The sequence below is a fragment of the Sphaerodactylus townsendi genome, linkage group LG14 (genome assembly GCF_021028975.2).
Source record: "Sphaerodactylus townsendi isolate TG3544 linkage group LG14, MPM_Stown_v2.3, whole genome shotgun sequence".
NCBI lineage: Eukaryota > Metazoa > Chordata > Lepidosauria > Squamata > Sphaerodactylidae > Sphaerodactylus > Sphaerodactylus townsendi.
The window spans coordinates 25,432,837-25,452,516 of record NC_059438.1 but is presented as its reverse complement, the minus strand read 5'-3'; the positions used below and the strand labels follow the sequence as shown (position 1 = coordinate 25,452,516).

The 19,680-nt window shown below is 50.2% G+C and overlaps 1 protein-coding gene across 4 annotated transcripts in view; it reads right to left on the bottom strand.

The window, feature by feature from the left end:
- Positions 1-2,425: 2,425 nt before the first annotated feature.
- Positions 2,426-19,680, bottom strand: part of NFAT5 (nuclear factor of activated T cells 5) — a 37,952-nt gene continuing 20,697 nt past the window's right edge. For 2 of the 4 annotated variants that reach the window (XM_048515609.1, XM_048515610.1), the window contains 10 exons: positions 16,741-16,802; positions 15,699-16,281; positions 10,803-10,995; positions 9,498-9,688; positions 6,866-7,038; positions 6,009-6,143; positions 5,838-5,890; positions 4,345-4,477; positions 3,439-3,519; positions 2,426-2,706 (listed from right to left, as the gene is read on the bottom strand). In XM_048515609.1, the coding sequence (XP_048371566.1) occupies positions 2,441-2,706; positions 3,439-3,519; positions 4,345-4,477; positions 5,838-5,890; positions 6,009-6,143; positions 6,866-7,038; positions 9,498-9,688; positions 10,803-10,995; positions 15,699-16,252 (1,779 nt within the window). In that variant the 5' untranslated portion in view covers positions 16,253-16,281; positions 16,741-16,802 and the 3' untranslated portion in view covers positions 2,426-2,440. The remainder of the gene's footprint in view (positions 2,707-3,438; positions 3,520-4,344; positions 4,478-5,837; positions 5,891-6,008; positions 6,144-6,865; positions 7,039-9,497; positions 9,689-10,802; positions 10,996-15,698; positions 16,282-16,740; positions 16,803-19,680) is intronic. The other 2 variants (XM_048515608.1, XM_048515611.1) reach the window with 2 other exon arrangements.

Genomic DNA, 19,680 nt, shown 5'->3' with positions numbered 1-19,680 from the left:
CCCCCCCCACCCCCCCCCCCCCCCACCCCCCCCCCCCCCCACCCCCCCCCCCCCCCACCCCCCCCCCCCCCCACCCCCCCCCCCCCCCACCCCCCCCCCCCCCCACCCCCCCCCCCCCCCACCCCCCCCCCCCCCCACCCCCCCCCCCCCCCACCCCCCCCCCCCCCCACCCCCCCCCCCCCCCACCCCCCCCCCCCCCCACCCCCCCCCCCCCCCACCCCCCCCCCCCCCCACCCCCCCCCCCCCCCACCCCCCCCCCCCCCCACCCCCCCCCCCCCCCACCCCCCCCCCCCCCCACCCCCCCCCCCCCCCACCCCCCCCCCCCCCCACCCCCCCCCCCCCCCACCCCCCCCCCCCCCCACCCCCCCCCCCCCCCACCCCCCCCCCCCCCCACCCCCCCCCCCCCCCACCCCCCCCCCCCCCCACCCCCCCCCCCCCCCACCCCCCCCCCCCCCCACCCCCCCCCCCCCCCACCCCCCCCCCCCCCCACCCCCCCCCCCCCCCACCCCCCCCCCCCCCCACCCCCCCCCCCCCCCACCCCCCCCCCCCCCCACCCCCCCCCCCCCCCACCCCCCCCCCCCCCCACCCCCCCCCCCCCCCACCCCCCCCCCCCCCCACCCCCCCCCCCCCCCACCCCCCCCCCCCCCCACCCCCCCCCCCCCCCACCCCCCCCCCCCCCCACCCCCCCCCCCCCCCACCCCCCCCCCCCCCCACCCCCCCCCCCCCCCACCCCCCCCCCCCCCCACCCCCCCCCCCCCCCACCCCCCCCCCCCCCCACCCCCCCCCCCCCCCACCCCCCCCCCCCCCCACCCCCCCCCCCCCCCACCCCCCCCCCCCCCCACCCCACAACCCCCCCCCGCACCCCCCCCCCCCCCCCCCCCCCGCCCCCCACACCCCCCGCCCCCCCCACCCCCCCCCCCCCCCCCCCCCCCCCCCCCCCCCCCCCCCCCCCCCACACCCCCCCACCCCCCCACCCCCCCCCCCCCCCACCCCCCCCCCCCTCCTCCTCCCCCGCCTCCCCCCCCTCCCCCCCCACCACCCCCCCCCCCCTCCCCCTCCCCCCCCCCCCCCCCCCTCTCCCTCTCCACCCCCCCCCCATCTCTTTAGTCTCTGCGCCTAGTAGACTAAATCAGTGGGCCCATCCTCCAAGAACCTCTCTCACCCAGGTTTAAAACAATCTATGTTTCATGGCCATCGCTAAGTCCAGTAGCAGTGACTCCTACAGTTCAGCAACCCATTGAGCTAAGATGCATCTCCTACCGTTTTTCTCAACATGCTGCCCACCAGCCCCAAGTTCCAGTCTAAGCTCTCCAGCCCCTCCAGGAGTAAGCCTGAGCAAGGCCATCCAGGAAGCCTCAGCAAGCCTGTCAGTGACCAGGTGCTTTAGAGGTCGCTCGTTCAGAGGCTGCCCTACGTCAGAAGCCACTTGACAACACACCCTTCACTCTGGGAACCACGGAATAGGATTCCCTATCAAACCCCCACCCCCACCCCCATACTTGTCTTTTTTCTAAACAGTCAAGTCCTAGACACTTCAGAATTCCCTCATATGAACAGTGACCCCCCCGCCCCACTTATTACTTCTCCATCTTTGCTCATTGCTAACTCCAGATAACTTCTTCACAAATTAAATAGTCCCAGTACTGATCCTGCAGAACCCTGCTGCTCACATTTTTATGTTGCGAGAACCAGTTCCTGTTGTTTAGAGAGGACCTGTCCTCTTCTCCCAGGACTGCTAAGCTTTCTCAGGCAGCTCTGGTGCGGTATCTTGTCAAAAGCCCCATGGAAGTCCAATGATATGATGCCTACTGGACTGCCCTTATGAACCTGTTAAACAGGCTGTTATTCACTGGTTGGTGATGCAGGATTTCCTTTCCAGACACATGCTGATTTTCCCTCAGCAGGTTTGGTTCCTAATATGCTTAGGAACTGTTTTTTTTAATAACAGTTTTTAGTAATTTACCCAGAGCAGTTAAGCGAACTGGTCTGTGATTCCCTGGATCTCCTCAGGACCCTTTTTTAAAGAATCAGTGCGAATTTGCTAATTTCCAGTTGTTGCGGACAGAGGCTGATTTAAGTGACAAGTTACATATACTGATCAGTAGATTAAATTTTCCATATCTGAGTTTCTTTGAGAACCCTTGGGTGTACGCCAGATTGGCCTGGAAACTTCAGTTCTAGAATTTCATCTCGGCCACCTCAATTTTTCCTAATTCTTCACTCGCACCAAAAACAGTGGCACTGACGCAGGTAGAGTGGCCCACATTTTCTGCAGTGAAAACCGGCATAAGCCATTCATTCAGTTTCTCTGCCATCTCACCAACCTTCCCAAACCAATCCTCCCACCCCTTTGCCATTAAATGGCCCAACCAACTTCCTAGCTGATTTCCTGCTCCTGATACATTTGAAGAAATGCTTATTGCTTTTAGCAGGCCACACTTCAGGCTGTCTTATATCTTGTTTTGCCAGCTGGCATTTGTTTCACATGCACTTGTTGGTATTGTACCCAATGAAAACATGAGAAGGCAGAGGCATCCTTCAGAGACAGTCCCACTGGTACCTTAAAGACTGGAGGAGCCTGTTTCTCAGCTGCAAGTTCCATTGGAGCAGCTTCCTCACTCTTGATGATGCTGCTTGGCCTGAGTGGAGTTATCAAGGCACTGGGAAGAATGTTCACCGTCTCCAAGTTACAGCCACTGGTATTCACTGCAGTTTAAAAACAACAACAATAACAACAACAACCACCACAATGAGCTGCCATCCAGATCACGAGAAGCCATGACAGGGATAGGTAAGTACTGCTAAACGTCCATAGCTTTGTACTGTCCCACTAAACTGTGGCCCCTTCCGCAAACGCAAAATAATGCGTTTTCAAACCACTTTCACAACTGTTTGCAAGTGGATTTTGCCATCCTGCACAGCTTCAAAGAGCACTGAAAGCAGTTTGAAAGTGCATTATTCTGCATGTGCGGAATGAGCCTGTGTGTCAGTAAACCAGCTCTTTTTAGGAAGCACTGTATTTTCATATGACTTCTCACACCAAGGGATGTGAAGTGACCATGTGCAAAGGGAAGGAGTAAAGGAGCCAGTAGCATTTCCAGGAATCCTTCACTTTGCTCAGGAGTCTGCCAGTGGCGACTGGTCCCAGTGACTGGAGGGAACCCTCATGGTCAGACTTCTGAAGACCATCAAGGGGCTGCCTCGGCCTCCATGCCTGGATCGTTGGCAACTACACGGGACAGGATGTTGGGACAGATGGACCCCTGGCCTCATCTAGCGCGGCACCCCTGATGTTCTTACGAGCCAACGCCAACAGCACTGGCATTTCATTGTGGTGGACGGAGGACAAAAACAAATGGAAATATGGGCCTGACTTGGGAGCGGGATGAAACCGCCCCCTGAAAGTGCTTAGGAACCTGACTGCTACACATCAGATACCTTTGGCAGCTTCATCAAAAGAGCAGGGCTGCACCGGGGTGGCCATCTCCTGCTTCACATTAACGTTCAGAGCACCACCTGCCGATGCAAGAAAAGACATCCCCAACTTGCAAAACAGATATGAAGCAAAAGGTGAAACCTTTCAAAAGCCTGCCCACCCCTCCCTTCAGACCCTCACCCCCACCCCCACGGATAATAAGCACTTGCAAACATTAAGCGAATGCCAGGGCCAAGATTTGGCTCTGACAGCAGGCAAGCAAGGCCTCTTTCCTCCAAGGACCAAAGGGCAGCCTTCTTTGGGTGAGGCCTGTCCAACAGCACCCTCCAGGCAGCAACTGTAGAGGCACAGTCAATGCTGACGGCTCCTCCCAGAGATGCATCCATTAAGTAGAAGTTTTTCTCCCTCTGCCGTAAGACTAGAACCTGGGACCATTCCTTGAAGCTGAAGGGCAGAGATACAGAACAGAAAAGAGGAGGCAATTCTTCACACAGAGCATGGCTAACACTGTGCCACTCCCTACCACAGGCTGTGATGATGGCTGCTAACTTGGAAGGCATTAAAGGGGAGTGGACAAAACTTGTGGGAGATGGGGCTAATCGATGGCTACTAGTCATGATAGCTACTAATCACAATGGGTATCTATCTCCTCTAGTACCACAGGCAGTAAAGGTTCTACATATCAGTTGCTAGGAGGTTCGGGCAGGAGGAGGTGTTGCCATCAAACTGCCTCCTCGTGTAAGGCTTCCCTAAGGGGGGGCAAAGCTGCTGTGGGAATGAGAATGCTTGAGGGACTTGATTCACCCAAGGACTCTTCCTCGATAATGCCTCCACAGAAGCCAGGGAGAGAAAAGCTATCCAGAAATACTGGCCAAGGCCTCCTCTACAAGGTGAGTCTTTTTCCATACCTGTGTCTGGAGTGTACGTAAATGGCTGTATGTCATGCGATCTCCCCGCATTGGTCACCACATAGATCCCCACAGAAACAGGTGCAGTTATTTGCTGGTCATGATATGGTGGCACCTTCACTATTACGTGATTCTGTACCCAGAAAAAGAGTTTCATTAAAGAACAATCTGAAGAGCCAAAGAAATGCAACCACAAGATTGAGAAGACCCCTGAGAGATCTGTCCAGAACCAGAAGAACAGGCCCAAGGGTCCAGAGGGGAGGGCTCTGTCAAAACTCCTGTTTCCCTCTTTGTTTATTTTCTGTGACTTTGTTTATTTTCTGTGACTCTGTTTATTTTCTGTGACTTTGTTTATTTTCTGTGATTTATTTTATGTTTCCCTACAGTGATGACGTAGCAACAACTGAAAGAAGAAAGAAAACTAACCACCTGTTTTTAAATAAAACTTAGCTATAGGGTTAAGGTTTAATAAATAGAACAGAATAAAGTTTGGAATTCGTGATAAGCAACTAGTTGCTTTATAAAGAAATCTGAAGATGGGGAAGTCATGGGGAGGGGGGGTTAGGTGCAGGGGGTAGAAGAGGAATAGCAGGCTTTTGTACTACCCGCAGTAAGTTAAATTTGTATTTTAAAAACTTGTTATGCTTTGTTTTTTTTATAGTAAGTCCCTCGACTACTATATTTTAGGGGAGGGAACAGTATTGAAGGAAATAGTGACAAAACATTAGAAGTTATAACTGATAAAGATAATGTATTCCGATGTCTTAGTCCAGACTTACTGGCAGCATGTCGCCAATGAACAAGAGGACTCCTTGATCGTTTTTTTTTCCTATACTCTCTTTTCTTTTTCTTCTGTTTTATTATGGTCTATTGGGGGGGATATTTGAAAATGTTTAACACCTCTTCTATTTTCAATATTATGTAACCTATGTGATACATGATTGTTTTATATAATGGTGAAAATCAATAAAAATATTAAATACAAAAAAAACTCCTGTTCCCTCCAGCCTTCCGGCAGCTGGCTCTCTGGAGCAGTGTCTGCTTTGCCTGCTCTTCTTTTCCCTGCCTTCGCCACTTCCCCCACTCTACAGCATGGGTGCACACACCACAAGACATCCAGCCTGGTGCACTGATGAGAACTGGGAAAGCCCAGGTTTGAGTCCCCACTCTACCACGGGCATTTGCTGGATGACCTTGGGTCAGCCACAGAACCAGCCTCCAGCCACAGCTTGGAAGCAAGAGGAAAAGGCTCTCGGCAAAGCAAGAGGCGTGGAAGAAGAGAGTGGTGGCAGAGGAGGCAGACAGAGAAAACAGCCAACCACACGAAGAGAGCTTTAGGAATAAATCAATCTTTTATCTCAAAAAAATCTCCAATCTGGGGATTTCTGAAAACCTTCCAGATATCTGTCAACAGGATTCTTTTAATCAATCTGCAAATACATTCAGGAGCAGAAACAACACTTCATCCCAAGCACACGCTAAGCAGCCAATACCTGATGGAAGAGCTCCATGTCAATCTCTGCTTCTGCTTTCCAAGAGTTTTCATCTGATTGGAAGGAAAGAGAAAAGACTAATCATCTCTCTCCACTGCTCAGGCAGCAGCAGGGAGACCCAGCAAACTCTCTGGCTGGCCCCGCCCCGCTCTCCTCTCTCTGGGGACTCACCAGATACGTTCTCCTGGAAGATCACTTTTGTTCCCTTCAGAAAGTTCTTGCCAATCAGGAAGACTTCCTCTTCCCCCTTCACGCAACAGGTATGCAGGCTTTTCTTTAGGATCTCTGGCACACCTGCTGGTTGAGCTGTCAGGTGAAAAGCGAGGTGCCTCAGACAAGGACCGGGAAGCAGGGAGACACGCACAAAGGCCCTGCTTTGGGCATCCCCACCAGCTGAGATTAGGCGGGCGGCAACTGGGAGAGGTCTTCTGGTCATGGCGCCCAAACTCTGGAACTCTCTCCCTAGGGAGATTTGCCTGTCCCCTTCTGCCGCCATGTTCCCCCAGCAGTGAACATCCTCTTCATGCTCTCTCCATCCTAATCAATACTATGTTTTTTCATTGTTTATAAACGGCTAGCTGCCCTGGCAGTGCTTGTTAGGGTGGAAAGGTAGGATACAAATGCTGATCATAATGTTGCTTACAAGAAAAATAGGATTTTACAGATCAAATTGCAAGCATTAAATTTAATTGGGGGGGCTGTGTGTGCATATACATTAAAAACAATAAACTTTATGTAAAACTTTACATCACGTTAGCAGCACAGTGTCTGAAAAGTCATTCTGCGTGCCTTCGTGTAAGATAAAAAAACTGACACTTTTAAAAAAATGAGCTTGAGAGATCTGTGCCAAAATCTCTACCAACATTTATTCAGCTCTGTGCTTGATGCCTCCAGGCTGCCTCCTCCTCTGCCTCAAGCTGCATAACGGGACAAAACTGAAACAGCAAACTGTTTGTGAAGGTGCTTGTCTGCGGCTGGCACTGCAGCCCCGCCCACCCGCCCTGACGGCTGCTTCTGCTGCTACTTACTGCACAGAATTGGGGAGGACGGCGTCTGCAGGGTCAGAGTGGAGCCATCTTTCCGAGGGATGCTGAGCCGGAACACCAGCCTGGCCCGAGTGCTCTTCTTCTTGGAGCCTGCGAGGCCTATCCGCGCTTCCACGTCGGCATTCCTCAGCTTCAGGATTCCCACGCAGTCGACCCTGGCAACACAACGGAAGAGGAACTTCTTGCCAGTTCCAAAAAAAAGAAAGGCTCCTTTTTCTCCAGACACAGCTTGGCTGCTGGCACACTGAGCGACAGTTGTTGCCAAAAAGGCAATCAAGACAGCCACCAAAAGCCACCTGGGCTCTGTGGGCTGCAACAGCTATTTTCAGAGAAACGGCAGGAGACAGAAGGGAGGGAGGGAGGGAGGGAGGGAGGGAGGGAGGGAGGGAGGGAGCGAGAAGGAAGGAAGGAAGGAAGGAAGGAAGGAAGGAAGGAAGGAAGGAAGGAAGGAAGGAAGGAAGGAAGGAAGGAAGGAAGGAAGGAAGGAAGGAAGGAAGGAAGGAAGGAAGGAAGAAGGAAGGAAGGAAGGAAGGAAGGAGGGAGGGAGGGAGGGAGGAGGGAGGAGGGAGGGAGGGAGGGAGGGAGGGAGGGAGGGAGGGAGCGAGAAGGAAGGAAGGAAGGAAGGAAGGAAGGAAGGAAGGAAGGAAGGAAGGAAGGAAGGAAGGAAGGAAGGAAGGAAGGAAGGAAGATGGAGCGAGGGAGCGAGGAAGGAAGGAAGGAAGGAAGGAAGGAAGGAAGGAAGGAAGGAAGGAAGGAAGGAAGGAAGGAAGGAAGGAAGGAAGGAAGGAAGGAAGGGAGGGAGGGAGGGAGGGAGGGAGCGAGCCCTGGGACAGGTCACCAGGAATGCAGGGAAAGGGGATGGTAGCCAATTATTTTGCACATCAACCACTCTGGGCAAAATGGACATTCAGAAACTTAGACTTTAGAAGCAGCAAATCCAGAATTGACTGACCTCAATCTAGACAACATCTTGCAGCGGAAGAGAGCTTTCCTGCCTCCCCCTTCCCATTCATCTCCATGAAATGCTGGTCTTGTGGAAAAGGGGAAATAGGTGGGAACTGCCCCTTCCCTTCCTAGTCTGGATCCAACCCCGTGACTTCTGCAAACTTAGCTGTTCCCATCCAATGAGCCTCCAAGAATTTTTGCCCAAAGAACAGCAGGAGGCTTTTATCATATTGCAAATAGCAGATTTCTTTGGCAATGATGATAGTGTAAGAGAAGAACATTTCAACTGGGTGCCACTGACTTGCAGCTGGTATGGATAAACACAAGAGCCAGGACCAGAGAATTCTAAACTACAGCCAAGAACAAGCAGCCTGCTGTATTTTCTGACCGCTACTGCCTCTCAAAATTAAAATCCACTTCACCCTACAAGTCAAGAGCAACAATATCAGTAATAAAATACCAAAATACTGCTGATGCAGATATTCAGGGCCTGAGAGAATTGTGGACAAAATGCCGACTACTTCCTTTCTTGCCCTCAACAGTAGCTCACAAAAAAAGCCATCTTCCGAAAAAGCAAAAGTGGGCAGCGACACTTCAGGCCCAACTGACACATCAGTGGTGCACCTGAAGGGACTGAGACAACGGACCCGGATAGCAGGTGCCAGACGAAGAGTCAACTGGGCAGGGCAGCTCTGCTGGCTGAATGCTCACCACGGCAGCAACCAGTCAGGGCTCCAGGACAGCTTTGCATCTCTGATCCATGAAGCAAATGCAGGAAGCCATAAACACTCAACAATGTCTACATGGCCTATTCATCAACAGGCCAGATTCCCCTTGCCAAACCAACCTGTCCACATTCTGTCAACATCCTTCTTCACCTCCCTCTCACCCAGAGGGATGTGCAGAGTTCCAGTATGACACTCTGCGGATCTCACCATGTTGGGAGAAGGAGGATGGCTATAGAGAAGCAGGAAAGACAAGGCTGCTTTGTTTCCTGTGCTCCCTAAGCACCTCCCAAAAAAGCTTCCCAGCATCTGCCTTCAGCCAACAGGACACACAAGTAATAAATGCAAACAAAAATGCAAACTGCACCTAGGCCTGCAGGCCCACAGTTAAAGCAGAGAACAGGCTGGGTCATCGGTGAAGCAGAAAGAATTGTAAAGAATTCTAAAGAGTACACTCAATTCAAGATCCACAGGGGAGGGGATCCTGCACAAAACCTGCATGAATGGAAGGAGTTCCATCACAGAGGGAAACTTCTACACCTTCCCACTCTGGAGGCCACTTCAACCCCCGCCTCATAGCAGCATGAAGGAGGAGTGGGTGGTCTGTGGGGAAAACTGGCACACACCCCTTCTGTCGGCAGAAACCTCCCTGCTGGATTGAACCTCTCAGTTGGAACCCCAAGTCCAGAGGGAGGTGAACACAGGTCTCTTCGTTCAATACAGGTCCCCCCTCTCTAGATCCCAGGGGCAGAAATGCAGACGGAGCCAAACTCCAGACTGATTAGATGAGACGCACCACCACTTCTAGAACTGCTAGAAAGGAACTTGGAGTTGTTGGCCTTCAATTTCTACATATGTTCAATATCCCTCAGATGCTGTGCCTGTTAAAATGTATGTCTCCAGCTGGGAATATCTGCAAATAATAAAGTGAATAAAAGACTTACGCCAGGGTCATGTTGTTGTTTGGATCCAGGCCCACTTCAATGACAGTGGTGCCCTCGATGTCCACTTCCTTGCAAGGTGTGGTGTTTCGACCTGTTACTCGGCAGGCCTGATAGAATCCATGAGGCTTCACCCGGCCAGAGTCATTCCCTACAAACACCTGCAGGGTCACAGCCTCATTATGCCCTTCCAGCTGGAACAAGAGAGCAGGCAGGCAAGGGTGAACAGATGGAAAACAGGCAACAAGGCACATCTGCAGAAGGCTCACTAGTCTGAGCAGAACATCAACTGGTGTTGGCAGCCAGTTATGCTTACAAAGTATTCCTCTTTTCGCTATGAAGAGTCCCACTTACGTTAACGGAAGGTAATCTCAGCCAACTACACACAATACCGCACTTATATTTTTCAGACAGACAGAAGCCAGTACTCCTGTTTCTTACACTAAAATCCTCTCATTGCAACATCTGTATTTCAGTAACATGCCTAAAGTCTTTGGGAAATGCCAGTGCTTTTAGAACTGCAACGTGCAGATGTCTTTTTCAGCAAGCAGCCATGGCTCCACTAGGCAACAAGCCTGTCACAAGCAGTTAATAGTTTTTACAAGAATTCTTTACAGAATCTATGTGTCTTTGAGCCATTTAATTTCCACTGCAGTATTCAGCAACACACCTGCTGAGCTGCAGGATTTCCCAGAACTGCACAATTTAAGTGTTCTTAATCCAAAAAGGAACCTGCACCAGACTGTACTATATGATGCATGCAACAGCCACAAACATTCCTGTCCCACTGGGGAACAGGACAGCTGCATGACTGGGCTGAAAGCCCCCCCCCCCCGAATTCTGCCCCATTTCCAAACTAAAATAATTTTTTACAATGTCGGCTTCACAGGCAGGGAGTCCTGTTCAGCACTGGCAATCACCGCCTGAGGACGGAGAGGGTGGGGGAAGAAACTCGCCTGGTTCTCTGTGCATTCATTGCAGTGCTGCAGGATGACAGCAGTGAGGGCTCTATATTTAACACACCTTCCACCCACCCAGCAAGAAAGGTTTCTCTGTCTGGCTCAGAGAAACAGCCAGTTCTCTGCTTCACTCCAAACAACAAAATAGCCACATCCCCGAGAAATTCAGAACTGTGTACACAAGTCCCAGACCGGTGCCATTTAAAACTCAGACTGGAAACTGCACGATGAGAGGCCCGCTCAGAGCAAGAGGGGAAGGCAAGTGGGCCCAGGAAGGGCCCGGCCACTTGTTCCCCCCAAATGGCAACCTGCGTGTGGCTCTGCCCCCTCCCCTCCCCCTCTGCCATACCTTGATAGTGGGGAACCCTTGCTGTGTGCGGTCTTTCACTGAGCCTCGGCTGCCCTCGGTCAGGTAGCGAGCTCGGTGTTGGGTCTCTGGCTGCACGAGGATCTTCAGCTCCTTGCCCTCGCTTTTAGAAGGGTACTGACCACAGAGCATAGGGCTCTTCTTCCCTCCGGCCGCTTTTGCCGCTTCTGGTGTCCTGAGGAGTCAAAACAAACTGTTGGTCGTGTTGCCAGAGGCTTCCCTTCAAAGACAACCAAAGCCCAAAGGGCAGGGCATGAAGCAGGGACACCACTGATTCCTCCTGAATCACACAACAGCCCCGTTATGGGCAAGGAGGCATCTGGAGAAGAAGTGAAGATTCTCGCACCCTCCCCGTGAAAAGTTACCCTGAACATCAAAAGAGATGACAGCTTCCGCTTCAGCACTAGGGTTGTGTGTGTGTTGAACAGTTATAAGAAGAGGAAGGTACACACCTACATAGCCAGCAATGCCAACATAAACCCAGCCACTTGAGAAGAGATGAGGCAGCCATCTCAAAGCTTCTCCTTAACTGTGGCCAGCTGAAGCAAATACTGGCTATTAAATATTTGCCACTGGGAAACTTTTCAGGATATCATCTCCAAAAAAATGTCATATTACCTAAATACAGACCACTAGGCCAAACTCTCACTTTATATGCAAGCCGCCAAACCTTGTTAACTAAGGTGCAACACAAACCAACAGTTTTGAAAAGGATACAGCTGAGCCACAAGAATAGAAGAGTTTTGCATTTCTACCCCACCTTTCTCTCCTGTAAGGAGACTCAAGGTGGCTTACAAGCTCCTTTTCCCTTCCTCTCCCTGCAACAGACACCTTGTGAGGGAGATGGGGCTGAGAGAGTTCTCAGAGAACTGTGATTAGCCCAAGGTCACCCAGCAGGAATGTAGGAGTGCGGAAACACATCTGGTTCACCAGATAAGCCTGTGCTGCTCAGGTGGAGGAGTGGGGAATCAAGCCCAGTTCTCCAGATTAGAATCCACCTGCTCTTCACCACTACACCATGCGGGCTCTCCTTTACACTCCTTTAACAGGCACATATTAAACCAGGGGTGGGCAATTATTTTTTCCATGGGGCCGCATAAGAAACAGAAAATACTGTGGAGGGCCGGGCCAAAAGGCTGAACTCAATTCTGCATAATAGGGGCTGATAAGTGCCAGACAGGTGCACAGATCAACTTGGATCAGTGGCAACAGTTCTGCATGCAACACTATTTGGCACAAAGAACCCTCAGTCAGTGCTTAAATCCTACTGCTGCATAGTTGCTTTCCTCCCTACTCCAAGCAAGTGGGGAGACTTAAGTCTTCTGTGGGTCCTACTTTTTTTTTCATCGACTCTCTATATTTGGAGCCCCGCAGAAGCAGGCAAGCTACAACCGCTTCTGCGCGGCTGTTCCTGTAAAGGCAGGGGACGAGGCCTTTGAAAGCCCCCTGCTGGCATAACCGCTTCATGGGTTAAAGGAGGATCACCTGGTAGCCACCGCGAAGGGGAAGGTGGTTAATGAGCAGCTGTTCTAAACAGGTCCTCTTAGGCCAGGGCCAAGTCTGTCATAAGGGCCAGTCAGGGTCATCCGGCGGGCCGGATGTGGCCCCCGGGCTGTATAATGCCCAGGTCTGCATTAAACTGTGACATTGCATCACTGCCACTGCAACTTGCCTCTTTAAAATCAATATTAATAAAGGGCTGAAAGGTCATTTTCATCCCAAGATGAAAAACCAATGTTTTGGATCTCGTTCCATTGGTTCAGAGGGAATAATTCACTTTTCTCCATTCAGCCTGGCCTTTTCAGACACAAATCAACCAGAGTCCTGCCTAGATCTCAGCAATGAACAAATTCCGCATGGCATCCGAGGTGGAACAGGCACTTCTGGTGCCAAAAGGGAAAGCAGCCTCATGCCTGTTTCCCGCTTCTGGCCTTGCAACAGTTCACATTCACAGATACTTGATGGTGGCTCTCTGGGGAAGGGGCTGATTCATTGGCCTGCAGAACCACTTCACTGCAGCTGGCGTGCCTGATTTCACCAAAGCTCAGGTTCTGGCCAGCAGGTCTCTGGAGAGGCAGCAAATACATTTTGTAAACAAACCAAAATGATGATGCTTCAAAGCTACACTGCACAGTCAGCTTTCTTAATGAAAACGTCTATGACGAAAAATGCTCTTTTGGGATATCCTAAGGGACAGGCAGCCCCTTTCTCGGCCATCCAGACCCGCAGAGGACGAGCAGGGCCTAGGGAAAGCTGATGCGCACAGAGGCAGTCTATACAGTTGGCCTTCCTGACCACCCACACCCAAGGCAAGGCTTGTGCCAGATGCCACGGGGGCACACTTCTTCTTGTGCATGCAGCATCAGGGCATGGGAAGCCCTAAGCCAATTCTCATGATCAGACACTGTGTCAGGACCTCTCAGTGTCTCTGGGTCTATGAACAGAGCCAGAGGGGCTCAAGACCAGGCCCTTAGCAGAAAAGGGACCAGAAGTAATTAAGATGGGTGTGTTTCCACAGCTGTTTCCAGCAATGGACTTCTTCACAGATCTGCCGATGGAAGACTACACTCCAGAAACTGCCCGGGGTCCCAGCAGGTTTTCGGGAATGGCCTATTTCTGCGTGAACCAATGCACTGCACTATTTCGAACCTGACACTTCACAAAACATAAATATCCTCCAGTTGCTTAAAGGCACCACAAAAAATTAAACTCCTGCTACCAGAAAGACTTTTAGCCATTTCTATTTGAACTGTATTTGGGCATTTTTAAAAGCAATACATATTTCAGGACTTCCTCTGTCTGCAGGCTCCAAGCACAGTTCTGGAATATCTCTGGGCAATTCCATGCAGCCTTGTCTTGAAGGCCTGCAAACTGAATACACACTGCAAGGAAGACAGCTTTGACAAGGGATTATCATTTGATGCATACAATCCACACTAGCTATAAATGAACCACAGCAGCTACTGCAAAACACACTGCTGGGTGGCATGTTGTGTGTGAACTCCCCACTAAAGGGCCTCTTATCAAATAAGCTGCCTCTTTTTATTGCCATGAAACCCAGAATCATGCCTTCAGCAGCCAAAGGTGCATGCCGCACCTTGTGCCTTCCATGGTTGCATCTGAAGAGTTATTTACAAGGATTCCAGATCTCAGTCCTGATTTAACACACAGCAACTCAACTGGCCAGTGCACAAATGCTGACAGATAACCAGGTGTTGAGACCCAGGTGTACATAAAAAGCCCTGAAGCTCACTGGGTAGACCCTGAGCAAGTTGTTGTCTCTAGGCCCTGTGGCATTGCAAGGTGCTGAGGCTATATCACAGCCTCAGCATCCTTGTGAAGGGGTGGAAGGCTTCACAAACACAACACACCAATCTAGCTCTCAATCCCCGCAGCCAGTGTGCTGCCTTGCATTAACTGATACCAGAGGAATGTGACTGTGAAACTTTCAGAGACTCCTCACAGCTGCTAGGGGAGACTGCATGCAACTCCAGTCATCACAAATGGAACTCACAGCCTGTAAACTCCACCCAGCTTTTCTATCTGATTTTGGGTACAAGTTTGGCGATGCTGGGCAATTTGGAAATCTGCAGGACAAGCATAAAACATGTATTGCGGTTCCCGTGGTGCCTGGGGATAACACAGACCAGAGGCTGCAGGTGGTGCTACCTCCATTCTATCCCAAAACATCCTTTAGCAGCATCAAGAAAGCCACTCTGGAATTTCTTGTAATCCCCCTCAAGTAAAGTCCTATTCTAAGTATAGAACTGGAACAAGATGGGAACATATGTGGAACGCTCTTGCCCTTCTGATAGGAAGTTCATCTTCCCCAGACAGTTTCATATTCACCAGCCCAAGGATGAATATGAGAACGTTTAAAAGCCACACAGAACATGTAAAGGATGTCCATCACCTGAGAAGGAGGCACAACACAAGGGCTGTATGCAGCCAGCAGACTGGAGCTGGATCCAAAAGTTCTGCAGGGCAAGCAGAGGTAGACACTTCTGTTCACGCAGAGCCTTTTGTGAAATCACCCACATATGCAGCCTCCCCAAAGCCATCAGAAGTCTCTGGAACCAGTTTTGGGGTTTGGGGGGTGGGGGTGGCAGAGCTGCAAATGAGGGGAGGGGGAAAACAGCACACATGCAGAAAAGCATCTTTGGCTTATGCAGTGGGATCACCTTTGATTCAAACCCTTATCTGTAAATGGAGGTGCACTTACGTGAAGAGTCTGCAGTGGGAGAGATGAGGAACCACCACCCAGGCATCACCACAAACGACACACACACATGCACACAACCGAGAAGCACACAGCGAAATAGGATTAGAGGTTTATTTTTGAAAAAATCAAATACAGAACTGAAGTGACATGGAACACAAATTTGGTTCAGCACATCTTAACATTTTAGTAAGTGTTAATATAACAGGATCAAAATCAGCTGTCTTTAATTGATGGAGAGAGTGATACAGAAGTAGGCGAAGCATAGACTTAGATCCTCACAAACAGCTTTGTTTGGCACTGCTGAGGAGGAAGGCACGGAGGAGCTGATCTCACCTTTGGGGATTATGTTTTTAACAAGGTTTTCACTGAAAACCCTTCCTATTCACTAACCAGGTTCCAAAGGAAAGTGCTAGACAACTTTTCCAGGACTTGTGACTTCAACGGCTGCTAAAATGGCCCACTCTTATGCCACAAAACTGTACCTTGAATTTTAGCACAAGAAACCACAGGACATAAGTGCCCACACTGGATCTCCCAACACTTCTGAGAGACAACTCAAGCTGAACACTACAGAAAAGTCAAGGTAATGTTTTAATGGGTGTGTGTTTTTTTTCAAAAAAAATTATGTTGACAGAACTTAAAAGGCAGATACCAACCCATTTCCAGCTTTCAGGTTGCTTTTGCTGTCCGTGCTGAGCTGAGAAAGGACATAGTGGGGCGCTTTGGCACTGTCAGCATCAAAGATATCCATGGTCGACTCTTCACAGTCTCGGCGTTTGATCCCCGGCCTCTGCTTTGGATTTCTCTTTCGTGATTTACGTGGCACCTCAGTGTTATCGTTGTAGGAACTGGTGCTCATGTTGCTGAAGTTGGAGGGGGAGTCCTCCACCCACATGCTGCAGCTCTGCTCAGACTCCAGTCCGCACCCCTCATCCTGGCAGGACATCCGACTGTTGTCCAGCAAGTCTTCTGGTGGTGGCGAGATGTACAAGACTGTGTGCCTCTTCGGTGTGGACTGTGGTGGTTGCTGCTGCTGCTGCTGCTGCTGCTGGGCTGTGTTATTGGTTAACTGCTTGTCACTTACCCCTCGGTTACTTACCCCCATGGCTGAGGAGCAGCTCTCCACTTGCATAGCTTTGCTGTCAGTGATTGAGGTAGAGTAAATGGTGGGGCTGGAAGAGGTGGCAAAGGAGCTGCAAGCGCCGCCCATGGAGGAAGAGGAGGGAGCTGAAGAGGCATCTGCGGTGTACAATTCAGAAGTAAATACAGGGCACCCGATCTCAACTGCGCTGGCTATAGCAGTCCCTTTGAAACAATGCGATTGGTCAACTGATTTTTTTCCCCCAAAATGAATATTTGGAATTTGGCTGGTTTGGAATTTAAGCACTTCAAGCAACACAAGGCTTAAGCAACAAAGAAGTATTCAGGAAGTGTCCAAAGGGTACTTCCATTTTCACAAGTGTGTGCGGCAGTCAGACTTTTTAACACTTCCTTTAAGTCATAAAAAGACTGCAAGCAAAGGAGGTCACTTTCGTTGCCTTGGCAGGACTGAGAAAGTTCAAGCCATTTTGATCTAAACTCCCAGCGCAAGATGGAGGATGCTCGTAGGCCACATTCAACGCCAATCATTCAGCATTTGAATTTTTTGAAAAAAGTGGGACTGTGCTTAGCCACAAAATATTAAAATAAGTTTCTAACCTATGAAGCAGAGAACTACAGGTCATTTTTAATGCAGACACTCCCTGCTTCAGAGGCAAATCCTGGAATAAAAATACGAGAAAATAAATGAGAAAAGAGCTGCTGATTATTCCAGATATCAATTATTAAATAAGAAATAAAATATAAAAGTAACTTAACTGTAACAAAATGGAACTGGTAACAATCACTGTTACATGGCCTTTGTACAAGTTGCATTGGCTCAGATTTTAAATCAGAGCATGCTAGGCACTCAAAGTTAAAGAGGCAGTTATGCCCTGCCCTCCTAGGAACATGATAGTTGGGCTTCGTAAAGACATGGTGAGCAAGCTATGCCTGAGTGCAGTGGGGCTCCCGCAGTGAGCAGGCTGGAGCAACTGAGACGGGAGAGCTGCCCAGGACAGCAGCAGTGAGAAGGATTTCTTTAAAACAGCACAGGCAAGGAAGATACAAAAGGGTTAACCATCCGCTGAGCCTTCAAAGAACGGTTTTGATTCCAGCAGACTGTGGAATTCCTGCCTGGCACACTTTGGATTTGTCCCAAAACACAAAAACAAAAATGGCATTAATGGGCTAACTTGAGATAGTCATCTGTCCTTGAATCATGTGCTAACTAGCAGCCGTTTTCTTTGTTAAAGATGGAAGGTTGAATCTGCTGGAGAGCGCAAACAAGTGTTTCAACAGTTCTGTGAAAGAAGTACTCTGAGGGTGGCACTAATTTTGGAGCATAAAACCTCAATTCTTTATTTTGGCCAATGAAGACCATTGCAGATTTTGTTTGTTCTTCTAAATGGACTGAGTGGGCAACTGGCAGGCCCTCCTCACAGCCTGCCATCTTGGCTGAATAAAAGTGTTATCATTGCAGTAGAAAACACCAGAAATGTAGACCAAGACCAAAGCACACTGGCCTTCTGCTTCGTTTTAGATGCACAAGTGCCAGAAGAAAATTCATACCGGCACGCTGTCCCACACCCCATGTCCAACCAATCTCTGCAATGATCTAGAGCCATTGAGTGATACCAGTTCCATTTTCTAAGTTTGTTCCCTAGCAAATGCAGTGGCTGAAACTGGAAGATTCAGTCACTCAAAGCTGTATTTTAATTTAAAAAAAAAACACTTTTCAAATTCTTTTTGTATCATGCATTAATGCAGTGCTTTAGATGTAAAAGTCGCTCATTTCAGTGACTATGCAGATTTGCTGATTTGCAGCCACTTTGAATTAAACAGATTGCTACTGGACATTTGGTTTCATTAAAACAGCGCTGGTTTTCATTCAGTTTGTAAACTCTTACCCACGCAGAAACACCAGTATGCAGCTTGCATACCTTAGGTTGCAGCTTTGGTCCTGCATCCTTGATAGTTCCCCAGCGCATGCATTGCACCTCCTAAGGTATTTCCCCTCTCTAGGACCAATCCCCCAAGAGGAGACCGCATGCTGAACATTCCCACCTCGGATTTCTGTCCCAGACAAAGATGACAACAAAATGGCCATGCAAGCTGGAAGACTGCCCATCTTCAGGCCAGGTGCAAACAGCTCATCCGCGGAGCCTGTGACCAGCCTGCTATTCTGGCAAAAGTTTCCTTCAGCAAAGACAACAGGCTGAACATTGTGCTGGTTCTGGCAAAGAAGCAACCATGCATCCATCCAAAGTGGAATGATTTCCACCAGTCCATATTATGGTGGGTATGCCCAGCAGGAAGAATTTTGGGGACAAGATGTTATCCAAAAGCCAATGATTGCTTTGATAGAATAAAAAAACAACATTCCCTCTGAAATGGCTGCACGAGGATCTCAGAGAGACTGGCCCTTCTGCTCTAACACAGGTCCTCAGGACCCGACTCTTCTATCCCCAGCCCTGAGCGCCAAGGCAGATCAGGGCCACGTAGGCAAGGGCTGGGTTTACTCCACAGTCACAGCCGTGTCAAGTCAGACAGACACTTGAGGCTTTGGATGCTTCAAGCAAAGTTTAGCTGAACCAACTGAGCAGGGGAAGCAGCGAGTGAGCATCATGAACGATAACCGAGAGCTGTCTTGTCCTACAGTGGGAAGACTGTCTCCTCTCGAGGCTGAATGAGGCTCAGTCAGAGAAGGAGGCGGAGCATCACGAGATTAACCAGGCAATTTGGATGCTATGCGAATGAAGCGTGATACCGAAGAGTTCAAAATGTAACGGCCGGCTCTTGGCTGATCTCGCAGCACTATGAAGCAGCCTTGGACCAACTTTAAGAAAACATCCTAAATTGGCCCAAATTTAGAGAGCTCAGAGGCCAATTCTCACCCCCCTCCCCACCCCCCAAAAGGCAGCCATTGAGAAGTGAGCTTAAGAACAATCAGCCTAAAGACTGGTCATTTCACTGGGCAACACACAGTCCTCCCAGTCAAAGCCATTCCCGGTCCCCCTTTTCGCTCTAGAATGCAAGTTCTCCTCTAAGACTCCAGGGACGGCTCAAGAAGCACAAATTTCTGAGTTGGGGGAAGGTTGCATAATTTGCCTGCATTTTGTGAAACACACGAGCGAACACAAATAAGGGCTGGTTACATCTCGAAGCCCTTCTACACATAAACACACAAAGCTGACTTCAACGGACCCAGGCCACTGGTCCAGCCAAGCCAGTCCTGTCTACTCTGGCTGGCAGCAGCTGGCTCTCCGGGGTCTTTCACATTCCTCTGACCTGATCGTTTAAAAATGGCAACTCCTGAGCCCTGGGGCCTTCTGCCTGTCAGCTGAGTGCTCTTCTTCTGACCCACAGCCCTTCCCTATTTTAGAATTACAACCACCTGCCAAAAATGTTTTCATGTGCCTCCTGGAGCATGGCAACAAAACTGCAAGACACAATATCTGTGCATTTTATAATTAATTCGTGGAAGATCCAAGTGAGAGAGACCACATTGGAAGAAAAAGCCCTTGGAGTTCCAGTGCCTTCCCACATACCAATGTGAAA